Here is a 24,394-nt window from a genome sequence, read left to right as displayed (position 1 = left end):
GAAATACTATGATTTGTGATAATTCATACTAAATCCAGGTGCTTGAAGAAATGTGAAAGGAACATGCTCTTACCATGCCGTTTTCTTCATGTAGAAAGAGAGTAGTGCATGATTTGACTTTATTTTAAATATATTGCCAAACCCCAGGTTTATTAGCTTAAAACAATAAAAAAACACATTTTCTAAATAGGTCTTGGGGGTGTTTTTTTCGGTTATTTTCAGTTCAAATCAGAAACGTCAAGCCCTAATGATGGGCACACCTCCCAACTACAAAAGCTTGACCAACACTGTAATTGACAGTGTTTAATTGACAATACCATGTAATGTTTTGTATTTGGATGGCATGCAAAACACAATGCAAACCATGAGATTTGAAATTTTGTCTGGCCTTGATAGTCTGGTGTGAAAATTCTGCCAGTATTTCAAGCTTCAGAACTCTTTCAGCTTCACCAGTCTTCATTAGCCAAGATGTAATGGGCAGCCCTTTGCGTTTATTATATTGCTAAAAAAAAATATTTGATATAAAAAAACATGTAGGTGCTGCCTTGCTAGGTGGGGAGTAGTGAGTCTGAAATGATGCTGTTAATGGGAACTTTTTAAAAATACTTTTTACATTAACCCACTTCTAATTTATTTTGAATCATAAAAACAATACATAATATACTGGTGTACTGAACATGACTACAAAATGCCAGTGTGTTCTGTACTGTACAACTCCATACAGTATAAAGAAGACCAGCTGCTCATTGCTACCTCTCCGTCAGTCCCTTTCAGTTTGGAGATCAGTAAGTCTTTCAGGACCAGACTTTTTGAAAGTGTAAGCAACTTTAAACTACATTTGTTGACATTTTTATATCTTCCCTTGGGTGGTTTTTCACATTCAATATGGGACATTCACTGAGGCATGAGCTACTTATGGAAATCTAGAGCAGGTACTGCATTTACTGAAGCGTTACCTATGAAAAATAATTGTATCATAACGATTAAAGGGACAATGCTCTTAAAATGCTGAAGCAGCGATCTTTGATTAAAGTCACTGTTCACAATTCTTGGCGGTTTACATTTGAACACAAGACATGCTAAAGTGCCACACTGGTACAGAGACAGCTTATCTAATAACTGACACTTCACTTTGGAGTGCCCTTGGGTCTCAGGACCACCTGGGAATGCTGCATGGTCCCATCCACATTGTACCTGCTTGTGTGCTGTTGTGTTAAATGTCCTTGAATTGTCAGTGAAAGGCAGTGGGACCGGCTGCAAATCTATTCTTGCAACAAAAGTCTAATGACACCAGCCATTGGACAAATATCTATGCAACACACACAACTGTATCAGCAGCTGATGCAATTCACCTGCTTTATACAATCGACAACTTTGTTATTGCAGCACCCTCCTTATACACTGTGTTTGGGAATCAAAGTTAAGAGGCTGTGCTGTTTGTGTTCTTTCTCATTGAGAATGCAAGTGAAATGGCATTATATTGCATGCCAGGAACAACTTCATATAGAAAGCAATGCACTGTAATCTATATAATATTTATTTTCCGATCACGATCAATTAATCGATTAATCACACGTTTGCTCATGATATAAAAATGTTTTTTGAGCTGTTTTTGAGCTGTACTGCCCATTTCGATTTCCTTCAGCCAAATGCCAAGATAAAAAATACATCAAGAGTGTATTTAACAGATCAGTTTTGAGTATAGCGTAAGCTTTCAAGTTTCAGACTAACAAAGGTAACTTACTGAGTGTTATTTTACTTGGGGTAGCGGAAGAGAAATGTAATTTATTGAGTGCTGTTTTATTTTAGTTCACTGATGAAAATATGATATAGCTGTTAATTTTCTGATACTGTTTGAAAGAAATACATTGAATAAAAAGAGAAATCAGCTTACTTGCGACCTAAGATGATACAACATACTTGAACTGTCTTTTTTTCTTCCTGCTGAGATATTGTGAAATATTGGGTATACCTTCCAGTTGCCTCTTTACCAAGGTCTTTAGAAGTATCCTCCGCCTTTTTTCAATACTTATTTTTCGTGCACAGTTTTTTTTTTATACTGCACTCAGGTAGACAATATTAATCGATCAATTATTTTTTAGTCGACCAAGGCCCACATGTGTGGTTAATGAGTGAATCCTTACCCCTAGTTTTGATGCTTAAGAAAGTTAGTCTTTTTATTATTTCAGGCACTGTAGCCTACTAGAGAAAAATACACAAAAAATAAAGACATGTAAATTAAACCAAGGAATGACAGTAACTTTAAAACAACAGGGTTCATACCAATAACAGAAGAATTTAGAGAAGCTGCAAAATAAAGGATTTGGAATAGGAAATGATATTTTAGAGACTTAACAATTATTATGATTGTTTAACTGCTTTCATTTGAAGTCAATTTAATTGACTAACAGTGACTTCCATTTTTAAGTTATATGTTGCCACTGTGAGAAGCTCATTTTAACAGAATACTTCTAATTGCAATTTTGATCAATGATGTGTTGGAATTGAGTAAAAGGGAATTGGGAATTGGAAATGGATTTGGAATTGAAAAACATTCTTTTTCCTTTTATAAATCATGGTGAAGATAACAGTAAGTAAAACCCTCAAAGGACAAGGGTATTGCTGCTATAGACAGTACAACTGCACAGTATAATAATCTAAAGGGCCTTGGAAATGAAAGCTCACTGCAGTGCAGTGAAGCATTATACTGTTGTAGCACTGTATAGGCAGAGCTGTCATAGCCTTGAAATCTAGCGAGGGATAGGCTAGTTATATAGTTATAAAGTATGCATGGCTTTCAGGGAACTATCATCCATAAAGGAGCAAGACCACATAAGTGGTAAGTGCTGGAGGCACATCTGGGATATGGCCAGTCTTCGTATTAATTAAATATGTAATAGGCTAGATGTTTGGAATCGGGGACCATTTGTCTTCTGAAGTCTAAAACCAAGTGTTGTTAATTGGTGTTGTCATTCACTGTGACCTCAGAAAGGTTTCTGGTAATTGGACCTCAATTGGACTTGCACCTGTTTATTCAGTGAGTCACAGGGTGTTTCTACAAACCCCCTCTAATCAGCTAACCCCAGTGGATTTTACAATAGACCTGAGAAAAAAAAACAAAAAAAAAACACCAACAACTCTGCATTGCAGGCAGATCTGTGTCTTCCATGATATCCTTGATCCAGGTTCTGGTCACATGATCTTTAGCAGCACATTGGTCCTCCGACTTTATTGAGGGTGCTCCACATTGAGTCCGTCTGCTGCATACTGACATTTATTACATTTTAGGCAAATATATTTGATTCAAGATCCTAGCCATCATTTCTGGCAAAGTCGATCTGTATTGGACAGATAGATTTGGCTCTGATTCAGAATCTGGCTGTTAACTGTGGTTCCCTTTCAAGTCGAAAATAACCATCAACATGAGATATTGCCGTCAGGCAGCACCGGTAGGCTGAGCTTTTATAGCAAAGCTGCCGATAGGCCCCCACGCCAGCTGCAGTGTAAGCCCGCCCCCCTGGGAGCTTACTTAACTGCGCGCGTGGGGATGCACTTCCTCTTTTGTCTTCAGCCTTGGTACGGTAGGTAATAGATAACAGAGCGAGCTTGTTAACTGATTGTACTCGATAAGCTTTACGCTTGAGAAGCTGGTTAATTACCCCTTCTCTGAGTTTATTTCAGTTACTGTGTTTTAGGATTTATATATTCTTGTTAATATATATTTTTCCTTTCGCTTTGCTTCGGCATCGCGTCTTCGTGGTCTCCCGTCTTCCTTTTCTTTGTTATTATTATAATATATAATTATATTATATTTATTATTTGGGTTTTTTGTGTGTATATATATTGTTATATATATTCTTTTTTGTATATTGTTTGGGACGCGTGTTGCGTTGGCCTTAGGCCACGCGCATTTTTGCAGCCTCGGTCTTGCTTAGGCTAGACCGCGTGTGTGTGTGTGTGTGCGTGCAGACCTGCATTGCAGTCTCCCCCCCCACCGCGGCGCGTTCTACCGCCACGTGGCTGCTATTGAGTATAGCCCCACTGTTCTACACTATACGTAGTGTCTGCTGCAGCGTCCAAACAAAACAAAAAAAAAAAAAAAAAAAAAAAAAAAAAAAGTTTTTTTCCCATACAGTACTAAGGAAGACGACCACCAAGTGCATTAACTGTTGCCCTTATAAGCAGCACAACACCTTGTCTTTCGAGACTCAGACACAGTACTAGAGCACATAGCGTCTCCGCTTGCGGGTCAGCTGACGTGGATCGTCTGGTGCAGTACACGCGCTCCGGCGCTTTCGGTGTCAGCGCTTAGGCGCCTGGTGTAGCGCTTCGGCGCGTAGTGCTTGGGCTCAGTGCACGCAACGCACCTGTGCACGCACCTCGACGCTCGGTGCTTGGTGCCTCGGTGCACGCACCTCGACGCTCGGTGCTCGGTGCACGCACCTCGACGCTCGGTGCTCGGTGCCTCGGTGCACGCACCTCGACGCTCGGTGCTCGGTGCCTCGGTGCACGCACCTCGACGCTCGGTGCTCGGTGCCTCGGTGCACGCACCTCGACGCTCGGTGCTCGGTGCACGCACCTCGACGCTCGGTGCTCGGTGCACGCACCTCGACGCTCGGTGCTCGGTGCCTCGGTGTACGCACCTCGACGCTCGGTGCTCGGTGCCTTGGTGCACGCACCTCGACGCTCGGTGCCTCGGTGCACGTACCTCGACGCTCGGTGCTCGGTGCCTCGGTGCACGCACCTCGACGCTCGGTGCTCGGTGCACGCACCTTTGGTGCACGCACCTCGACGCTCAGTGCCTTAGTGCACGCACTCGACGTTTGTCTTCAGTGCTTGGTGCACGCGCCTCAACGCACCTTAAAGCTGTTCGCTTGGTGCTCAGTGCTTAACGCTCGGCGCTCCTATTACTGGCACGGTACGCTTGGGCATACAACGTGCTGCACCATGTCATTTCACCGCTGTGTCACCTGTGGGACGAAGTTACCGGCTAATGACCCGCATGAGGACTGCGTGTCCTGTCTGGGGCCGGAGCATGCGGCATCTGCTTTGGCAGACAAAGCCTTTTGCACGTTATGTGCAAGTTTTCAGACGCGCACTCTGCGTCGTAGGGCGAGGAGAGCAGTCGGGGATCGCTCCCCTTCATCTGGGTCGTCACACACCCTTTCCGCCCCGCAGCCTTCTTTGGCTTCCCCGCCAGCGAAGCTGCCTTTTTCCAGGAGTTCGCCTTCCCAGGTTACCCCTGGTCAACGATCTCCTGACGTTAGGCGTAAGAGAGACCGCTCCCACAGCCTTTCTGTAAGGCGAGGCCCTTCTCCTCGCGGCGAACGCCCCCGTCAGATCTCGAGATCCCGCTCTAGATCGCCCCGAAGGAGAGGACGTTCCCGTTCTCCTCGTCGCGACAGGCGAGGTGGTGTAACTGAGCTTACTAGTAAGATGTCTCAGTTTATGGACCTTATGATGGGGCAGCAATCGTTGCTCATGTCCCTGGCCACAGCTCGGGCCGCAGAGGAGCCAGTCAGACCGGCTGTCAACCAGCCGATCATCCTACCACAACCCCTGTCCGTTCCAGTTGCGCAACAGGACGCATGGGACGTGGATGCTATCTCTCGAGATGCATCAGAGGGTGAGCCTCTCCACGGAGAGGATAGTGTGGAGGCAGAGCTCACGTCCCACCACTCAGAGTCTGAGATGGAGGTAGGCGTGGATGACTCTTTATGGTCCCTAGTAGAGCGGGCGACTCGCCACCTGGGCTTAGAATGGCCTGCCACTGAAGAGCCTAGGCGCTCTCTTTTTGAGTCGCCTTTGGCACAGGGCCAGCAGTCTAGGACGCTTCCGGCCTTCCCAGACTTTGTTAAGGAGGTGCAGTCCACTTGGGGGACTCCAGCCTCCGCCCCGGCAACCTCGCGTAAGGCGGCTGCCTTTACCATGCAAGGTGCGAGTGAAGCGGGTCTGGCGTCATTTCCGCCAGTTGGCGCTGCGTTCGCAGCGTTGGTGAAGTCACCAACACTCTCTGGGTTGGTGAAAGACCCCACCTGTCCTAACAAGCAGTGCAGGATCACCGAGGTGCACCTCAAGAAGGGCTATTCGGCGGCTACAGAGGCAGTTAGGCTGTCCAATCTGGCCAGCCTCCTCTCAGTTTATCAGGCTGCGCTAATAAAGGATCTCCCAGACTACCCTTCGGTGTCTCTGAGAGCAGAGTTGGGGCTAGTTGCCCAGCTGCTGGTCAAGCTAGCCCAGCTTAACGCGCGGGCCCAGGGCAGGAGCATCGCGTCTCTGGTGGTGGCCAGACGACAGCTCTGGCTCTCGCAGGCGAGAGTCCAGGAGCATGACAAAGCTCCCTTGTTGGATGCCCCAATTACACCTGGGCACACATTTGGCCCAGCGGTGGAAGAGATGTTGCAAAGCTCAGCTAAGGCTAGAGAGGCATCACAGCAGTTGGCTACGATATGGCCGCGTAGGCCTTTCCAGGTCAAACGCCCACAAGAACATCAGTGGCGTAGAGCAACACCGCAACACCAGCCGCGTCCAGGGGGTACTAAGACCTCCCCGGCGGATACAGCAGCGCGTGGCCAAATCCCAAGGGGACGACCGCAGCGCACAGGGTGGCGACCTAGAGGAGGCGGCAGACCACGCCCTCGTGGCGCTGGCCAGGCCCCTCGTGAGCGAGCGAAGCCTAAGCAGCCCTGAGAAAACCAGGCAGCCATTAACCCAACCCTATACTGTTCCACAGCTTCTGTTTTGGCAACAATGCACCAGCGATATCTGGGTGCGCAAAACTATACTCACCGGGTACACCCTTCAGTTCCGGTTAAAACCCCCCCCCTTCAGGGGGGTGGTGGTAACTGTGGTGAAGGACGTGGTTCAGTCCTCAGCTCTGAATGTGGAAATACAGGCATTGCTCAGGAAGCGTGCCATTCAACTAGTAGACCCTGCTCTGACCGACCAGGGGTTCTACTCCAAATACTTCCTTGTGCCAAAGAAGGACGGCGGGCTCCGCCCTATTCTAGACCTGCGTATACTGAACAAATACCTACGGGTGTTGTCGTTCAAGATGCTCACGCACAGGCACATTGTCCAGTCTATCCGGCAGGGCGACTGGTTTACCACCATAGATCTGACAGATGCGTACTTTCACGTTCCCATCTGTCCGGGTCACAGGAAGTATCTACGATTCGCATTCCAGAGCAGGGTCTACGAGTTTTGCGTCCTGCCATTCGGCCTGTCTCTAGCTCCTCGAACCTTTTCGAAGTGTATGGATGCCATTTTAGCTCCTTTGCGGGCTCAAGGCGTCCGACTGCTGAACTATCTGGACGACTGGCTCGTCTGCGCTCAGTCAAAGGAGCAGCTGGCACAGCACACAGTGATGGTTACAGACCATCTCCAGCGGCTAGGTCTGAAGGTCAATCCAGACAAGAGCCGCCTCGTGCCCAGCCAACAGACCGAGTTTTTGGGTCTGCATCTGGACTCAGTGTCCATGGAAGCGACCCTATCGACACAAAGAGTTGCCTCATTAGAGCGGTGTCTCTCCCTATTCAGGTTGAGAGAAACAGTCAGCATGGAGCTCTGTCAGCGCATGCTGGGGTTGATGGCTGCCGCCTCGCAAGCCCTTCCTTTGGGCTTACTACACCAGAGACCTCTGCAGGCCTGGTTCAATGCCTTCGCGTTGCACCCGCGGAGAGACAAGCACCGCAGGTTGAGGGTATCCCGAACCTGCTGGGAGGCATTACGCTGGTGGAAAGTTCAGTCGAACATCCGCCAGGGCGTGCGCTTGGGTCCCATCTTCCGAAGGGAAGTTATCACAACCGACGCTTCCAACCAAGGTTGGGGAGCAGTCTGGAACGGGACAGGGACCCGTGGAGTGTGGTCAGGACCCTGGAGGTCAGCCCACATCAACGCTCTGGAACTCAGAGCAGGGGACCTCGCCCTTCGGCACTTCTTGCCAGTGCTTCTAGACAAGCACGTGTTAGTGCGGTCAGACAACACCACAGTAGTGGCGTATATCAATCGCCAGGGCGGATTGCGGTCCCCCGGTCTTCACCGGATGGTAACGCGGCTGTTGCTCTGGGCTCAACCGCGTTTAGCCTCTCTGCGTGCAGTTCATCTGCCGGGCAGAGTCAATTACGCAGCGGATCTCCTGTCCAGAGGAGGTCCTCTTGCGGGCGAATGGCGTCTTCACCCTCGGGTGGTAGAGCGCATCTGGGAATGGTTCGGCACAGCGCAAGTCGATCTCTTCGCTTCGCGAGAGACCACGCACTGTCCTCTATGGTTCTCGGTGAAGGACCTCGACAGCCCCCTGGGGGTGGATGCACTGGCTCACGAATGGCCGCCAGGGCTCCTGTATGCCTTTCCACCGATTCCGATGCTCCCCGCCTTCTTGGAGAAGGTCAGGGTAGAGCGAGCGACAGTGATTCTGATCGCTCCTCGGTGGCCTCGGAGAATATGGTTCCCGAGTCTAGTGCAATTACTGCACGGCCGCCCGAGGGAGCTCCCTCTGCGGGCGGACCTGTTGTCCCAAGCTCAAGGAGAGCTTTGGCATCCGAACCCCAAACTCATGCAGTTATGGGCTTGGCCCCTGAGCGGGAGCGCCTGTCAGCCTTAGGGCTTTCGACTGCAGTTATATCGACCATCCAGAGTGCGAGAGCGCCCTCTACTAGGTCGCAGTATGCGTATAAGTGGCAGTTGTTTCAGAGTTGGTGTCTGGCTGAGAGCCACGACCCAGTCTCCTGTCCTATGGCAGTAATATTGCAGTTTCTGCAGAAACTGCTGGATGAAGGGAAATCTCCTTCTACACTTAAAGTGTATTTAGCCGCCATTTCGGCTTGTCATGTACGCATTGACGGTTTATCACCTGGTTGCCATTTTTTGGCATCTCAGTTTCTGAAAGGCGCAAGACGCTTGCGGCCTCCAAGAACGACCAGTTTACCGTCTTGGAGCCTTGATGTGGTGCTAGAAGCCCTTACCAAGGCACCATTTGAGCCTCTCCACAGCGTGGATATGAAGCTCATATCTATTAAGACTGCATTTTTGCTGGCTGTGGTATCAGCAAAACGCGTGAGCGAGTTACATGCACTTTCAGTGCATCCTTCTTGTACTCGTTTTGCAGGAGACGGTTCTAAGGTCTCCATGCGCCCTAATCCGGCCTTTTTACCAAAGGTTATATCCCCGTTCCACATGAACCAGTCAGTCGAGTTGATGGCGTTCCATCCTCCTCCTTTTTCTTCCCCAGAGGAAGAGCGGTTACACATGCTCTGCCCCGTGAGGGCATTGAGGTGTTATATTGACCGTACAAGGACTGTGAGGCAGACAGAACAGTTGTTCGTATGCCATGGTTCTAGATCTTTGGGTCAGCCGCTGTCTAAACAGCGCCTTTCCCACTGGATAGTGGATGCTATTAAATTAGCGTATGAATCTGCAGGCCTTCCGCCACCAGGGCAGTTGAAGGCGCATTCTACTAGGGGTATGGCGACATCCTGGGCCCTCTTTCGAGGGGTGCCGGTGTCTGATATTTGCGCGGCAGCCAGTTGGGCTACGCCGCATACTTTCATGAGGTTTTACAGGTTAAATGTACTGGATTCCTCTGCTCCACTGTTTGGAGCATCTGTTTTACACTCTATGACGCCTCAGGATGCGGACGTATAGAGTGGTAGATAGCATGGTGTTGACTGTTCCACCTTTAAGACAGGTGTCATTACGAGCATAGACGCTGAGGCGCAGCTCCGCATATGCCTAGATGTACTGCCTACGCAGTTGCGTTATGACGTAAGTCTGTCCTACTGCCGAGAATCCTCCCTCGCGACAGCTAGGGTACACTGTATCCCATGTTGATGGTTATTTTCGACTTGAAAGGGAACGATAGGTTGCGGATGCAACCCCGGTTCCCTGAAAGAGAAAATAACCATCAAGCTGCGAGGTCGCTCCGGTAGCCTTCACGGCCTGAAGAGCAAAAGAGGAAGTGCATCCCCACGCGCGCAGTTAAGTAAGCTCCCAGGGGGGCGGGCTTACACTGCAGCTGGCGTGGGGGCCTATCGGCAGCTTTGCTATAAAAGCTCAGCCTACCGGTGCTGCCTGACGGCAATATCTCATGTTGATGGTTATTTTCTCTTTCAGGGAACCGGGGTTGCATCCGCAACCTATCGTTTGTTTTCTTTGGCTTGTATTTTAATACTATCAAGGAGAGACTGGCTCACAATTATAACAAGTTTCAATGTTTGTCCCATTGAGTACAGTGAGACTTTGGGTTTTTAATATTATTGTTTTTTTGCATTAGGACATTTGTTCTGTAGTTATAACCTGCTTGATTTATGCATTCTGTTTTTTAATAAAGCACTCACAAATTGCAGTGTATGTTTGAGGTTACTTTGTCAATATTTATATTAAAAAAATGTATGCGAGTCTAGCTGTACTTCCGGATATTTAAATTGATGGATCTAATTATTAATGGGACTACTTTCAAATAATTTTGTGAGTGAGTAACTTAAGTGGGGTCAAAATGTACCTCAGTTCATCATGTGGTATTTATTAAACAAAAGTGCAGTTGCTGTCCTATTAATTTACCAGCAGGCTGATGCTTTCAATTACCCTTAGGTTGTTCATGGTTAAACCGTTTCCCTTTATCTGGCGATTCTCCCTTTTAAAATATATCTGCATGTAAATCTGACTGGCATATAAATATCATCACCAGAGATTCTTAATGAGGAAATGATGGACTCCTGTCTCTTTTTTAATTTTGTTTACTTGAATAGGCAGTGGAGGATTCACTTGAATAGGCAGTGCAGGATTTTCCAGGATTAAAATTAGTCTGTAATAAAGCAAACAATTCAGATGTATCATTATTGATCAACAACAGCCTAAAGGTGAAACCACTGATGAACTCCAGGGCAGCTTAATGAAAAACTTTTCAAGTGAATGAGAATTTCAATGTTCTGGTCAAGTAACTGTAATGCATGCATTTTCTTATTTATTGGCTGCTCACTCATTGGGGAGTATTCTGTCTTGGAATTTAAGACACGAATCCAGAGAAAGCTGTTAGGAGCGACAATCTTCATTCTGAATGTTCAGAGGCTGGAATCAGCACTGTAGAAAAGAGATTTGAGCAAAAGCAAAAAGGTTAATACATTTGCCACAATGCTTTATGCATCAGTCTTACAAATGCTATACAAAAGCACTGCCATCAAGCTTTTGAGATCAGTTTGAGAGTGCTTCAGGCAAGCTTACAGTGCATACCCAGTAAAACTAGGTATTGCGGCAGATAACAGCGTTGTAAATCATAAGATGTTTTATGTTCTAAATGCATCTTTATAGAAACAGTGGTTTCATTTTGGTGTCCAGGCTTCAAAGTTCATTATATTGACGTGTAAAGAATTTAACACTTTGAATTTAAATATTCCTATTACTTGAAATGCATGTCTATTGCTATTGCTGTTGGCTGAGACTCCAAAGAGATACTGCAACTCAAGGTTTTTGTTGTTAGGTACAGGTAGAGGGTTGGGGCATAACCCAGGGTGCCCAGATTTGGTCCCATGAGAGAACATACAGTAGGGCCTTATTGTTTTGTTGTAAAATACTGTAGAAATCATCTTAATTTTTTGCCTTTAAGTTGCTATTGCACCACAAAAACGTGTCTGGGCTGCTTTTATAGACCTAGGTTATTAACCACTTGACTGCTATAGTGACATACTAAACACTTGCACGCATAATTGGAAATTAAAGAAATGAAGAAAATGTAAACAACAGTATAATCTAATAATTATGATGACATTTTGTCAGCAAAAGTACAGCTTAGCTGAAAAGTAGTTAATACCTATGAGGGGTATAAGATGTTACCTCTTAGTTTCACAAAGCACTTCTTTTTAACAGTCTTCTACATTAAACCCAGAATGAAATGAAAATGTTTAGCTTTTAATAACTTTCAAAAGCTGAGCTAATTTGTTCAAAAAGTATACCATTCTGTCTTTTAAATATTGTTTTGTGAAACTAGCCAGCAGTCAATTGCAAGAAGTGCTTTGTGGAACGCCCCGGTTTTTTAGAAATGGAATATGCAATGAAAGGTAAAAAAAAAAGACATTCATGGTTAGTTCGCTGTGAATCACTAAAGATCATATCAAGCAAGCCTTTCAAGAAGAATGTGATTCTAGGGGGTTTGTGTGTATGCGTGCGTGGCTTTGTTTTTATAAATGTGACTGAGCAAATATTATTCTCCAGTGAAGTGGAGATTGGCTTGTGTTGGTTTAAATGCCATTATAGCATTTCTGGACCCAGCTTTCCTGCAGAAATTATGATCTGTCCTGGTAGTGTGTAAAGGGTTACTAACCACAACATATCTTTATACATTGAGTAAATGTTTCAGCCCTGCTATACTCCCAGACTGTCACTTATTTGCACCAGGAGAGACAAGCTATATACTGTATAATATTTATGCACAGAATGCTTTGTGTGATCTATGCACTATACCAATTACACTTTCCATTATTATATTGTGCATGGCATGTGGGAAGGGTTTTGCATCCATCCTTGTGCACAACGGCTTCCTTCTGCAGTTCGAATGGAAGTTGCTGACGCTTGTATTCCTGAATCAAAGGGTGCTTAGTTTCTTGTTAAAACATCATTCAAAACAAGCCCACTATAAGCGAAATGCACAGGACCTTTTAGATAGTTTTGGAAGGGTAACTGAATGCAATCTCAGTACAACACAGGCCTTTCCAGAAGGAAGAAATAGTGATGCACACCTCAAGTCCAGATGACTTTCAATTACATGCCAAATATTCATGAGTGCAGAAACAGTTGGAAGTGGTGATTTAGAATACATATATAATGGGGATAATAAACAGAAACAAAATTGAATATAATGCAAATTTAGGGAGTATGACGTATTCCCTCAGGATAAATTGAGCCCTGCAGCGTTATCAGTTCAGCAGCTTTCAAGTGCATTGAATTCATCACAAAAGTAGATGCGATTCACATCTTCTCTAGGATCTGAGGAGGTTTGATTTTCTCATTTATAACACTGTATATGAGTCTCCCCTGAATGATATGTAGTCTATTTGCTATGTGAGATGAAGGGAATAAGATAACCGCTTGGGGCTACATCTGAATGGTTGGCCATGCTTCGCTTACCCAGGAATAGAAATATTGTTCTTTGCCCCAAACCTTCCCCTTTTAAAGATTATTTCTGAATAGATTTATTGGCTAAAATGCTTTGTTCAAACCATGTGTTTCTGGTCTTGTGAGGACAGTGTGCTTTCTGTAATGTGAAATAAACCCTGGCTTTAGAGCCACCAGTTCCCAGCCAATATAAACTTTAGAAAGCAAATGGCAGCGACAACTTAAATAATTAACCCCAAATGCTTGTTCTCTCTGGTGATCAGGTCTTTCTGATTTGACTTTAATGAAACTGGTTGTTTGTGTCTCTTCTCTAATGTCCAGTATATTGGCTTTGTGATGCACTCTTTAAGAACATGCATTATTTATTTATTTATTTATTTATTTATTTATTTATTTATTTTTAAATAAATTAGTAGTCGCCAATTGATTTTACCCTGTTTTTCTCCCAATTTGAAATATCCAATTGTATTTTAGGCTCAGCTCACTGCTACCACCCCTGCACTGACTCGGGACCGGCAAAGACGAACACACGCTGTCTTCCAAAATGCGTGCCGTCAGCCAATTGCTTCTTTTCACTCTGCAGGCCCGCCATGCAGCCAACCCAGAGCTACAGCGTCGGAGGACAGCGCAGCTCTGGGCAGCTTACAGGCAAGCCCGCAGGCGCCTGGCCAGACCACAGGGGTCGCTGGTGCACGGTGAGCCGAGGACACTTTGGCCGACCTAAGCCCTCCGCACCGGGCGGCGCTTGGCCAATTGTGCGCCACTGCCCCCTGGAAACTCCCGTCCATGGTCGGCAGTGGAATAGCCTGGACTCGAACCGGTGACCTCCAGGCTATAGGGCACATCCTGCACTCCACGCGGAGCGTCTTTACCGTGTGCGCCACTTGGGAGCCCAGAACATGCTTTATAATCACGATTGGAGCCCTGCAAAGGTATTGTATTTCTCTGTGTTTTTTAGCATCATCCATAAAATCCCTTATTGACCAGGAGTCAGTATGCCAATAACTTTCAGACCCATTGAAATTATTTAATCAATATGTTGGCTTCAAAGTGACAGATGTTTGGCAGCATTTTTAAATAGTTTCTGATAAGTAAACACTTCTAATTTAAAATGTCACCTAGATTTATATCAGTAAAAAACTAAAGCTAGTATTCAGGCCCGCCGCCAGCTCCCCCTTCTCTTGTTTTTCAGCTTTGCCCTCCCAGTTTCACAATGGTTGGGAGCTCAATGTTTTATTTTTTTTAAGTACTTGCATTTGACTGTTTGTCAATTTAGCATAATTATTTAAATTTGTATTAGGTCTACAAAGTAATATAAAAGACGGGACAGACTCAAAAACTCTTTTAGAGCAAAAGGTTTAGGTTAGGGTACACAGACTGAGTGTTTGAGAATGCTTGTTAATACAGTAGTCTCCACGTATAGGAACACCTCCTAAGAGAACACTTTGACTAAGAGAACAACCTTGTGGTGAAACAGATTTTCCCCATTGTAAATGCTCCGGCTAAAGGAACAGGAACTTCACTTAAAAGAACACCTTTTTGGCACTGATAGCAATTAGTTTACAACTGATACAGTACTATTTTGTAACACGATAACTCATCACCCTCAAACCTAAATTCAGATGGTTTATTCAATCTTTTCAAAACTGACGTGTCATGGCGAGAGTGTCTTGATGAACACTGATTGGTTTATTCAATCTTTCCAGAATGTATTCTGATTTCCACAAGTACACCTCATCGCTATCGCTACAAAATGGCATGTAAACAAACGCAGAAACGGGCCGTTGTTTCTCTTGCTACAAAGTTGGAAATTGCTCAAGCTCTTGAAAAAAACCTGAATCAGACACAAGTCGCCGAGCAGTTTGGTGTTTCCCATTCTGGTGAATTGCTTCACCATTCTGTTAAATAATTGTGGGCATGTCTTGAATGTTGCTCCTGTACATGTATTCATAATTAATATTCTGATCTATTGTGTCTGGTCAACTCTGTCTTAGAGAACACTTCAGCTAAGAGAACACTTTGCTTGCTTCCCGAGGGGTGTTCTTTTAACCAGAGACTACTGTACTAACACCAGCACCTTTAATCAACAAACCGTTTTAGAAACCGGAACATAAAACATCCCTAGATATACGAACACCCACACAAAGTTTGAAGCTACGGTTCTCCCCAATCAGGCAAGTGTTGTCGTAACCTTTGATTTTATGTTACCATATTCAATTCTTAATATAAATCATCTACATGCAGCAAAGTGTGCGATGAGTTCCCCAAAATGCTGCCGACTTAGTGCTGAGACTGCTAATGTTTTTTCATTGTACAAAAAATGCAGTTTCGGTTTCAGTTTGATTTAATCTTTTGTTGGTATTGTTCGATTTGGAATTTTATGCAAATGTCAGTTTGGGTTTAGTTTTGGGTTGGGAAAATCATAACTGTTACACCCCTACCATAAAGCAATCTTCTGTTATAAGATTATCAAGTGTGTATACAACCCATGTTCAAGTCGGATAAATCATCACATCTTTATATTATTATTATTATTTGTTTATTTAGCAGACACCTTTATCCACGGTGACTTACAGAGACTAGGGTGAGTGAACTATGCATCAGCTGCAGAGTCACTTACAACTACATCTCACCCGAAAGACGGAGCACAAGGAGGTTAAGTGACTTGCTCAGGGTCACACAATGAGTCAGTGGCTGAGGTGGGATTTGAACTGGGGACCTCCTGATTACAAGCCCTTTTCTTTAGCCATATAGCTTTATACTGTATAGAAAAATTGGACCAACAATATTTGGACCCACTGCATTTGTGTGCTTTGTATTTATTGTATCTACAGCATTGTATTCCATAAGGCAAATGAAACATTACTGCTCATCTTTTCATTGCCTAAAGGTTAATTTCAACCAAATCCTATTGAAGTTCTGGGGAGGAATATGGTCCATTTGTTTTTGGCATGTGATTGAGAAATTGGTACCAGTGCAGATGCTGTGTGCATGCAGAAGAAGAGGTGTGTAACTCGGCCATCCACATGGTGAGAACGTGTCTCAAGGTGGGGACAATGGTTGGTCAACTTTGAGCTGTAACAACCCTATAAATCACTTCTTTTGATAAAAGGAGATATTTACTGTATACTCTCCGTAGTGCTATGAAGTCTGTTCATAGAGTTCGTTACCAGCTTTTTATTATTATTATTATTATTATTATTATTATTATTATTATTTATTTCTCAGCAGACACCCTTATCCAGGGCGACTTACAATTGTTACAACATATCACATTATACATTATTTCACATTATACAGATATCACATTATTTTTACATACAATTACCCATTTATACAGTTGGGTTTTTACTGGAGCAATCTAGGTAAAGTACCTTGCTCAAGTGTACAACAGCAGTGTCCCCCACTGGGGATTGAACCCACAACCCTCCGGTCAAGAGTCCAGAGCCCTAACCACTACTCCACACTGCTGCCCCTTTTTGGACCGCAGTATCACTGACTATAGATTAGTCACGGAAATGTCACTGTTTAAGTGAGGTGGTTTTGGTTTTTTGAAGGTTCTCTTATTCTCATTGATTATTCTTTTGTTAAAAAAAAAAATAATTATAATAAAAAATACTTTTGATGGTCTTTTCAATGAGGGAAGTAATGAGTTTGCTAGTTCAGGGTTAGTGTGCTATGGTTTATGGGCGTGTGTATGTTCAGTCATTATTACAACACACCCTGAGCTAATTTAGAAAGAATGCAGGAACATTAGTTTACAGTAGATGGCATCTTTTGTGTTTTTATGTAGTGATGTCAACCTCAGTTTGGGTGTTGATACTGATGTTATGGATTTTAAACTTTAACCTTTGTTTCCTTTGAAATTACTCAGTGACCTTTTTAGATATGCTTTGTGGGTTTCTATTCCTGACTCTTAAAAATACACCAAGCACACCCCTTGCATTGCGCAAATATATTGGCCCATCCTTTTTATTTGTCTCAAAAAACCCTAATTGTCGCTGAGTGGCTGGACCAAGTCCAAACTAGAGAATGTCTGACATTCGCAGCCATCTGCAGACTGCTTTGCATGCCTGGCCCTTCACAGACATTTTTAAATAATAGAAGAGTCCCAGTTTATAGAAGGTGTGCCAGGAATTAGATGTGTTGTTAATTAAAATCTGTGGTGACATGTGGCAATGTGCCCCACCCCTGTGTGTATTTGTGTGTTATATGTTGCGTGTGGTGTGTTAATGTTGGTGTAGATATTGGTGCACGGGATATAAATGGGTCTGTGTAGCACAAGTGTTTAAAATGTGTAATTGTATTTAGACAAATCACTTCACGTGCAAATTAAAAAGTGTATTGATATGTGAGTACAGGAGTGCACTGATTAGTTCACGTGCTGGGATTCAAGTGAATAATTAATTGGAAATTGAATCCCAGCACAATTGTATATGTAGATGCACGAAGCACTCACTCGGGGTTGTGTGTTCGAGAGTGGAGAACGGGAGAGAAAGAGGAGAAACATAAATCCGAAAAATAACGAATGCTACTCGTGCAAGAGGACTCGCATGATACTTGTTTAGTGTTCGTCCACTATCTGTTCTGTTTGTCTATTTATTTTGTCCGCAAATGCCGTGTTCTGTTTTGTTCAACCTTTTTATTTACTGTGTGTTATTAAAACACTGAGTGCCGCAGCATCTCAGTTTCACCTTCCACTACTGTCTGTCTGTGTTTCTTTCTGGCCTGATGTCACCCATACAGCCAGCCTGTTCACATGACATTACTTAGTGTTCAGTTAAACCACCTTGACAAGAAGAATTAGAAAATATCAAAATCATCTTCCTCTTTGAGCAAAGGTTTGTAGGAAGATAAATGTAGTAAGATAAATACCAATATTGATATTACAAACCAACCTCTATCTCTATTGACCAGCTCACTGACTGATGGCTTGACCAATAATTGGGTGAAATATGTGGCATTGCCTACTGCCAAGAGGGGAATTAGCTCTCCGCTTTTCTAACATTTGTGATTTTGAAAATGGAATGGATTAACAGCACTGAAGATGAAAGCCAATCTCTGCCTGTGGAGAATTGGTAGTAAAAACAGAGGAAAGCAGCAGGATTCCTCTCTTTGCTTTAATAATGCGTCTGAATCTTAATCAGACATGACAGGATCTCATTCTGCTGTGTAGGCCTGAGTCACAGTCCTCTGGCGAACCCAAATCACCTACTTTAATGCAGCAAAGGTTGTTGCAAGTTGTGGCAATATGATTAGAAAAATGTGACATGTAATTTTCCTGTGGTAGACATAGATCTCTCCCTTGTGCAATAGCAGGTGTTGTAACAACATTTTAAAACAAATGTTACTGGAAAGACCCATTTTTATTTGAAAGATCATATTTAAAAAATGTTGTTTGATACAAAATGTTCTAAATGTCTTCTTCATAAGTCAAGATACAAATGTTAACAGGTCCCCTAGAGAAAATAGACAATTTAGCATTAGCAAAGTATCTGCCAAAATTCAGCTCTTCATCTTTCTTCTGATGTGGGGAGTTTATTAGAAATTAGAATTTTGTGTGGTTTAAATAAAATCACTCTGCTATGCATTTATGAATTATAAATAGTATAGGGTTTCTGATTGTTGGTTATTGGTTTAAATGGTGTAAAGATGTGACTGGTGTTTACCCTATAAAAACTGAAAGAACTCCAGAGACCACTACTTTTGATAACTTACCTCCCCGTTCATGATGCTGTTTACTGTAATTGTAAGAGGTATGACCCACCCTCTGATTCCAATCTTCACTGTTATTTGATTTACAAGATGCCTGAACGCATAAAACACCAGAACTTCTGATCAATATCTTAATGAACTGCTCAATTAACTTTCAGACGATTAAAAAAAAAAGAAGTCCTTATTAAACATGTAAAAGAAGTTTTAATTATAAATCAGGTATTTGAAGTCCATGTTTGACAACCTGGAAAATCTTTGTACTAAAAACTGAAGTCAGCTGATTTATACATATTGTTTGTATTGATGGCAATTTTGACCGTGCTGTGCTTTGAAGAGGTCACTGAGTAGAAAGGACAGCTCTGCAGTGAGTGACTCCTGCACAGAACAGATGTGTAATTATGTGTGATCTGCAGAAAGGTACCAAGGTGACCACTCACAGACAGATGGGCAAAACTGTAGGGTCACTGCACTAAGAAATATTTAAGTCTGTGCTTTAGTAGTACTGAGAAATCTAATTGTCTTAAAATATGCATAAGATCAAATGAAAATTGCTCCGGGTATAGCGATTGCCAAAATTAACAAGTGGGATCTGGATGTGTGTGTATTGTATTACTATTAATTCAAATTTTATTCAGATTAAAATGTATTTACTTAACCAGGTGAACATGAATAGCATGACAGGATCTATCCAACTGAATCTCTACCCACTTGTCTTTATTCATTCCCTGGTACGCACACACATAATCACTGTAAGTTATTATATATATATATATATATATATATATATATATATATATATATATATGTGAGATGATGCCTATTCATCTGCTCCAAAACTAATTATAAAACATTTCTCAGCTTGTCATTTTCAGATTTTGTTCCTGAAGCAGCTAGTCTAGCGATATAGTGCGTTACTGAGGGACAAGAAGCCTGAGGCACTTTCACTGATTACTTTTGTACTGGGCACTGTTTAAAATGGCATATTCCCTGATTCAATTAGAGAATTCCTCCCCCTTCGTACAATGTAGTTTTCCAAGTGAAGGTAAATTACAATAATAGCAATAGAGTTTTAATACCTTGATGATATTTTTATAGCAGTTCTTGTGCTAAAACAATGGCAGGTAGATTGAGAAATTGTTCATCCAAACTTCACCCTTTTCCACTTCCTGGAAAACAATCAACCCACATTTGTCTCTGCTGAACTTTATGTTGTGTACCCTATACTGGTGCCTGAAAAATTGGAGGACTTTAATCAGCAATGTAGGAGTTACTTAAAGCTTTTCTTAAGGGGAAGACGACAAGAGACTCTTTTATTGACTCTACTATAATATTACAGACTGTTACAGGTCCTTATATATATAATTAACAGTAACTAAAGCTTTGTTATATTGAACATGTCTGCTTGAAATAGCAATCCTTAACCCACACCTTCCCTATTGTAGTATTCGCTGCTTGTAAACATTGATCAAACAGGTTCTCTCTGCTCAGTACCACACAGCGATTAAAGCTTCTGCTTGTGACCACACTCCCCTTCCACACATTCACAAACACACACACCCGCAGTGCCCACAGATATGCCTGCAGCCTGGCAATGTGAAAGGTGCTTTCTGACAAGAAGCTGGGTTTAATAAACACAATGCAAGAAATATAAAAGCTTACGCTTCATCTATTATTCACTGTGGCTTAAATGGTATTGCAGGCAGGCAGGCAGGCAGGCAGGCAGATTCTTTGCCACAGTTTTCACATGCCCTTTTGTATTGTATGCATTGGGAAACATACTATGCATTACACCAGGGATTCCTAACCTTGGTGTTAAAGGTTTTTCCATCAAACCACTTCATGGTACCAAAAATATATGTACCTTAGATTTTGTTTATAAGACTATTGTACTTCTAAAATATGTATCTACTGTACTCATAATATGTGCCTATAAAAAATTACTATCATGCTTACCGTTCAGGTCATTTTTTGTTATAATTGCATATTGCTATTTGGCTATGCTGGAATTTTCAGTGATCACCTCGAGTTTGCTAATGAGCTGCAAGTGACCCCCAGACCATAGGCTGGGAACCTCTGCACTGTAAGAAATATGTATTTTGTGAAGCACACGTAGTGGCACAGTCCAAAAACCTTATTTAAGCTGTTCAACAAGAAACAAATATATTACAGACGAGTATCAGGTGATGACACAGTTGTTGGAAATAACTTCCTGTTTTTTTTTTTTGTTTGTTTGTTTTTTAATTCCTCACATTATTTCTGTTTTAATTTTCTTTTGCAGTACACAAGGGTGTGGATCCCTGACCCTGAAGAAGTTTGGAAGGCAGCTGAAATTATCAAGGACTATAAGGAAGGAGATCCGATTCTACATCTCAAATTGGAAGATGAGTCGGTAATGAACTACTGATCTCATTGTATCTATTACTAATATAGACATTCGGAGTTCTGTTTACCACCTTACTCTTACTGATTACTTACTAGAATGTATACAAGTAGTTGAATGTTGAATATTGTATTCGTTTTAAAGGAAACATGATCCTCTAGAGATGTCTTTAAACACTATCACTCCCATTCTAATTGAGTGATCTTATAATTCTAGATCTTTAAATACCCCCCCCCCCCAAAAAAAAAACACCACCACCTGCCTAAAACCAAGGAAACACTGTTTGTCACCTGGCTAGACCTGGCACGCCAATGATATTTTGCAGGTTTTGTGCCAAGGAAGTCTTTTGGATATTGCTAAATAAAAGACCATCTAATGCTGTGCAAGCTTGGCCATGTTTGATCTTGAAGTGAAAATAAGGGATTAGGCTGGAAATCAATCAATCAATCTTTATTTTATATAGCGCCTTTCATAGTGAACCACCATCACGAAGCGCTTTTACAAGATACGGTAAAAAACAATGCAGAATGCATTAAATACAGTAAAAAAAAAAAAAAGTTAGAAGTAGTAAAGACACAACAGCTAATAACAGATATCAAGCTTAGAGAGCATGGAAAGCAAGAGAGAACAAGTGGGTCTTGAGAGTTGATTTAAAGCGAGAGACGGCGGGAGTGGTTTTCAAACACAACTACCCAAACAGTTACAGTAAAGAAATCCCACCTCCTTAACCAAAGCATGTCAGTGGTATTGCTGTGAATACGTCTGATTGTATTGATCTACAGTTTCCAGTATCTGGGTCTACACTGGCCTTCAAACTGTCACAGTAGAAGACCCGAGCCAAGAATAGACCTCATTAACAGTTCAAGTACCACGTTCTGAAACCGAGAATATGTGAATAATGTATTTTTAACTGGAGAACCACAAGCCTCCTTAAAACAAGTCCAGTCGTATGCAAGTGCTGAAAGGTAGTTTGAAGTCAAATGTTTATTTGCAACCTCAAATTAACATAGACAGGCATTCTCATTGCGACTTTTCTGCTTTGCCAAGTTAATGAACTCCTACATTTTCGTTATAGAGAGAATTAGTGGAAGGTAACATGCAAGGGAACAAGTATTGCCCTGTAGCCACTGAGCCTGTAGGCATTTGGGAAGTAAATTAAGTGATTTCAGTGCAATGACACACCTTGCAGTCAAGGACAAGGAAGAAATTCTTATGCTCCGAATACTATTTTGCTTATTTAGTTTAATTCCTAGCTGGTGCTGTGCAAAGGTGCTTTGTCAGTTTGCTCTCTAGATGAAAATGTGGGTGTAACTGAAAGCCCTTGCCTGAGACGTTTGCACGAGACAGCCTCTGATTGGACTAAGGTTTGGGAGGAAGGACTGCCCTACACACACTGGGTCATCCCATTCTGGCCTATAAGAGAAATATAAATAGACTTGTAACTTACCCCTCTACTGTGTTGGATTTATTCACATCTCTCCGCCTCCTACTCTTGTAGCTACCACTTGGAATTGGGGTCTACTGCCTCATCCAGTAGGCCAGATGGTGGGCAGTTGTTAATTTTTATATGTGGCATAATCATCAACAAAAAAAAATAATTAAGACTTTTGTATTGTGTTTTTTTTTCTTGATCTACTGAATTCTTCTTGTTAGCATCAGCAACATTATAACTGGTCCCCTCCTGTTAAGATGAAGATCTATTTGTTAATGTAAATGTAAGAGTTGTATGGATATTGACATTTAAAAGTATCAACTCTCTCCAAATGTGTATTATTACAAGTAACAATAATAAAATTGGAATTATTGTTTTGTATAATTTTCTGTGAACCAAATAACTTTTTTTTCATTTAAAATCAAACAATTTTTTATCAAACCAAAACTGAAGTTCAAAAAAGTCATTGTCAGAGCTGTAATAAACCACAGTGTCATCTGCAACATATGTTTAGAACTTTATCTGCAGACAGTGGGTATTTCATTAATTCTTCCTCATCTTACATCATCACGATGCTATCTTGTTCCAGTTGTGCAGTTGTAAATAGCTGTTTTACACAGGGTACCTCATGGTGTGTCGTCAGTTTCTAAGTGGAGAGAGGGAGGCGCTACCTTAGCTGGTTTTGATTTGATTTTAAAGCCATACCTTTTACCTAAGAGCTCTATTTTAGGAACACGTTAAGCAAAACATTTTTGTGTAGGCTAAAATATGATATTGGTTGTGGCAAGCTTGTCAGCTGTCAGACTTTCTCTACGGCTTGTCCAAGGCAGGCGCTGTTTATTGATCTTGTAACATTTTGAAAGACCAGGAATTTCTCCATCCTGAAAAAGGCTTTGACAATACAAGCTGACTTTTATATCTTTAGTTCAATACACCTGTAAGTTGTTTATAGATTTTCAGTCAACAAAATAGCCACATATCAGATCACTCCCTGATGGTGAAGAGTAGAAATAATGTGATTGCTTATGGTGCAGTAATATTCAATGTGTTATTAATGGTGTGGGCTATCTTGTGTACTATTTATGCAGTTTTGTTAACCAGATTTACTTGCATACAGTGTTTAAAACAGTCACAAGGACTTAACCATATACTGCCTAAAGTCATTGCAAAAGCCACCCTTGTGACTGATGTACTTAATTCTTACCTTCCCAGACTATTGAATATGCCATTAACCCAAAGACCAACCAGCTGCCGTTCCTCCGAAACCCGGATATCCTGGTGGGGGAGAATGACCTGACAGCGCTAAGTTACCTCCATGAACCTGCAGTCCTTCACAACCTGAAGGTGCGCTTTCTGGAGTCCAATCACATCTACACATACTGTGGTAAGTACCGCCCACCAGCCTGAAATTCCGAGGAACATGACCATCTGCTTGTGGTGAATGTGGCAATATGCTGAAACTGTTTTTAATGTGTGTGCACACATTTTCCATTTTACTTGAGAGATCTATAGTAATACATTACAACTTACAGAAATCAGTTCAGTAGAGCCCCATGAAGTCTAATTTTTTTTAGGGTTAGAAATATAGTTTCCGTAGCTTGAAGAAGAATGTACAGTTAACCATGTTCTCATATATCGAAAACTTGATCTCTCACACATTTTACCCTGCACACAAGGCTTGTTTTATGATGAAAACTGAAATCTTTAAGGTTGATACCATAGATAATACAAACTGCTGGCACTGCTAGTCTGTCTGGCTCTCT

At 42.5% G+C, this 24,394-nt stretch overlaps 1 protein-coding gene across 3 annotated transcripts in view; it reads left to right on the top strand.

Annotated features, from left to right (window-relative positions):
* The window catches only part of LOC117409401 (unconventional myosin-Vb), a 138,335-nt gene that overhangs the window by 32,996 nt on the left and 80,945 nt on the right, over positions 1 to 24,394 (top strand). For all 3 annotated transcript variants that reach the window (XM_058995003.1, XM_058994994.1, XM_058994997.1), the window contains exons 2-3: positions 21,098 to 21,208; positions 23,844 to 24,015. In XM_058995003.1, coding sequence (XP_058850986.1) covers positions 21,098 to 21,208; positions 23,844 to 24,015 — 283 coding nt within the window. The remainder of the gene's footprint in view (positions 1 to 21,097; positions 21,209 to 23,843; positions 24,016 to 24,394) is intronic.

This window comes from Acipenser ruthenus, chromosome 2 (assembly GCF_902713425.1).
Source record: "Acipenser ruthenus chromosome 2, fAciRut3.2 maternal haplotype, whole genome shotgun sequence".
Classification (NCBI taxonomy): Eukaryota; Metazoa; Chordata; class Actinopteri; order Acipenseriformes; family Acipenseridae; genus Acipenser; species Acipenser ruthenus.
Note: the sequence above shows the minus strand (reverse complement) of the source record. Positions and strands in the feature narration are given on the sequence as shown.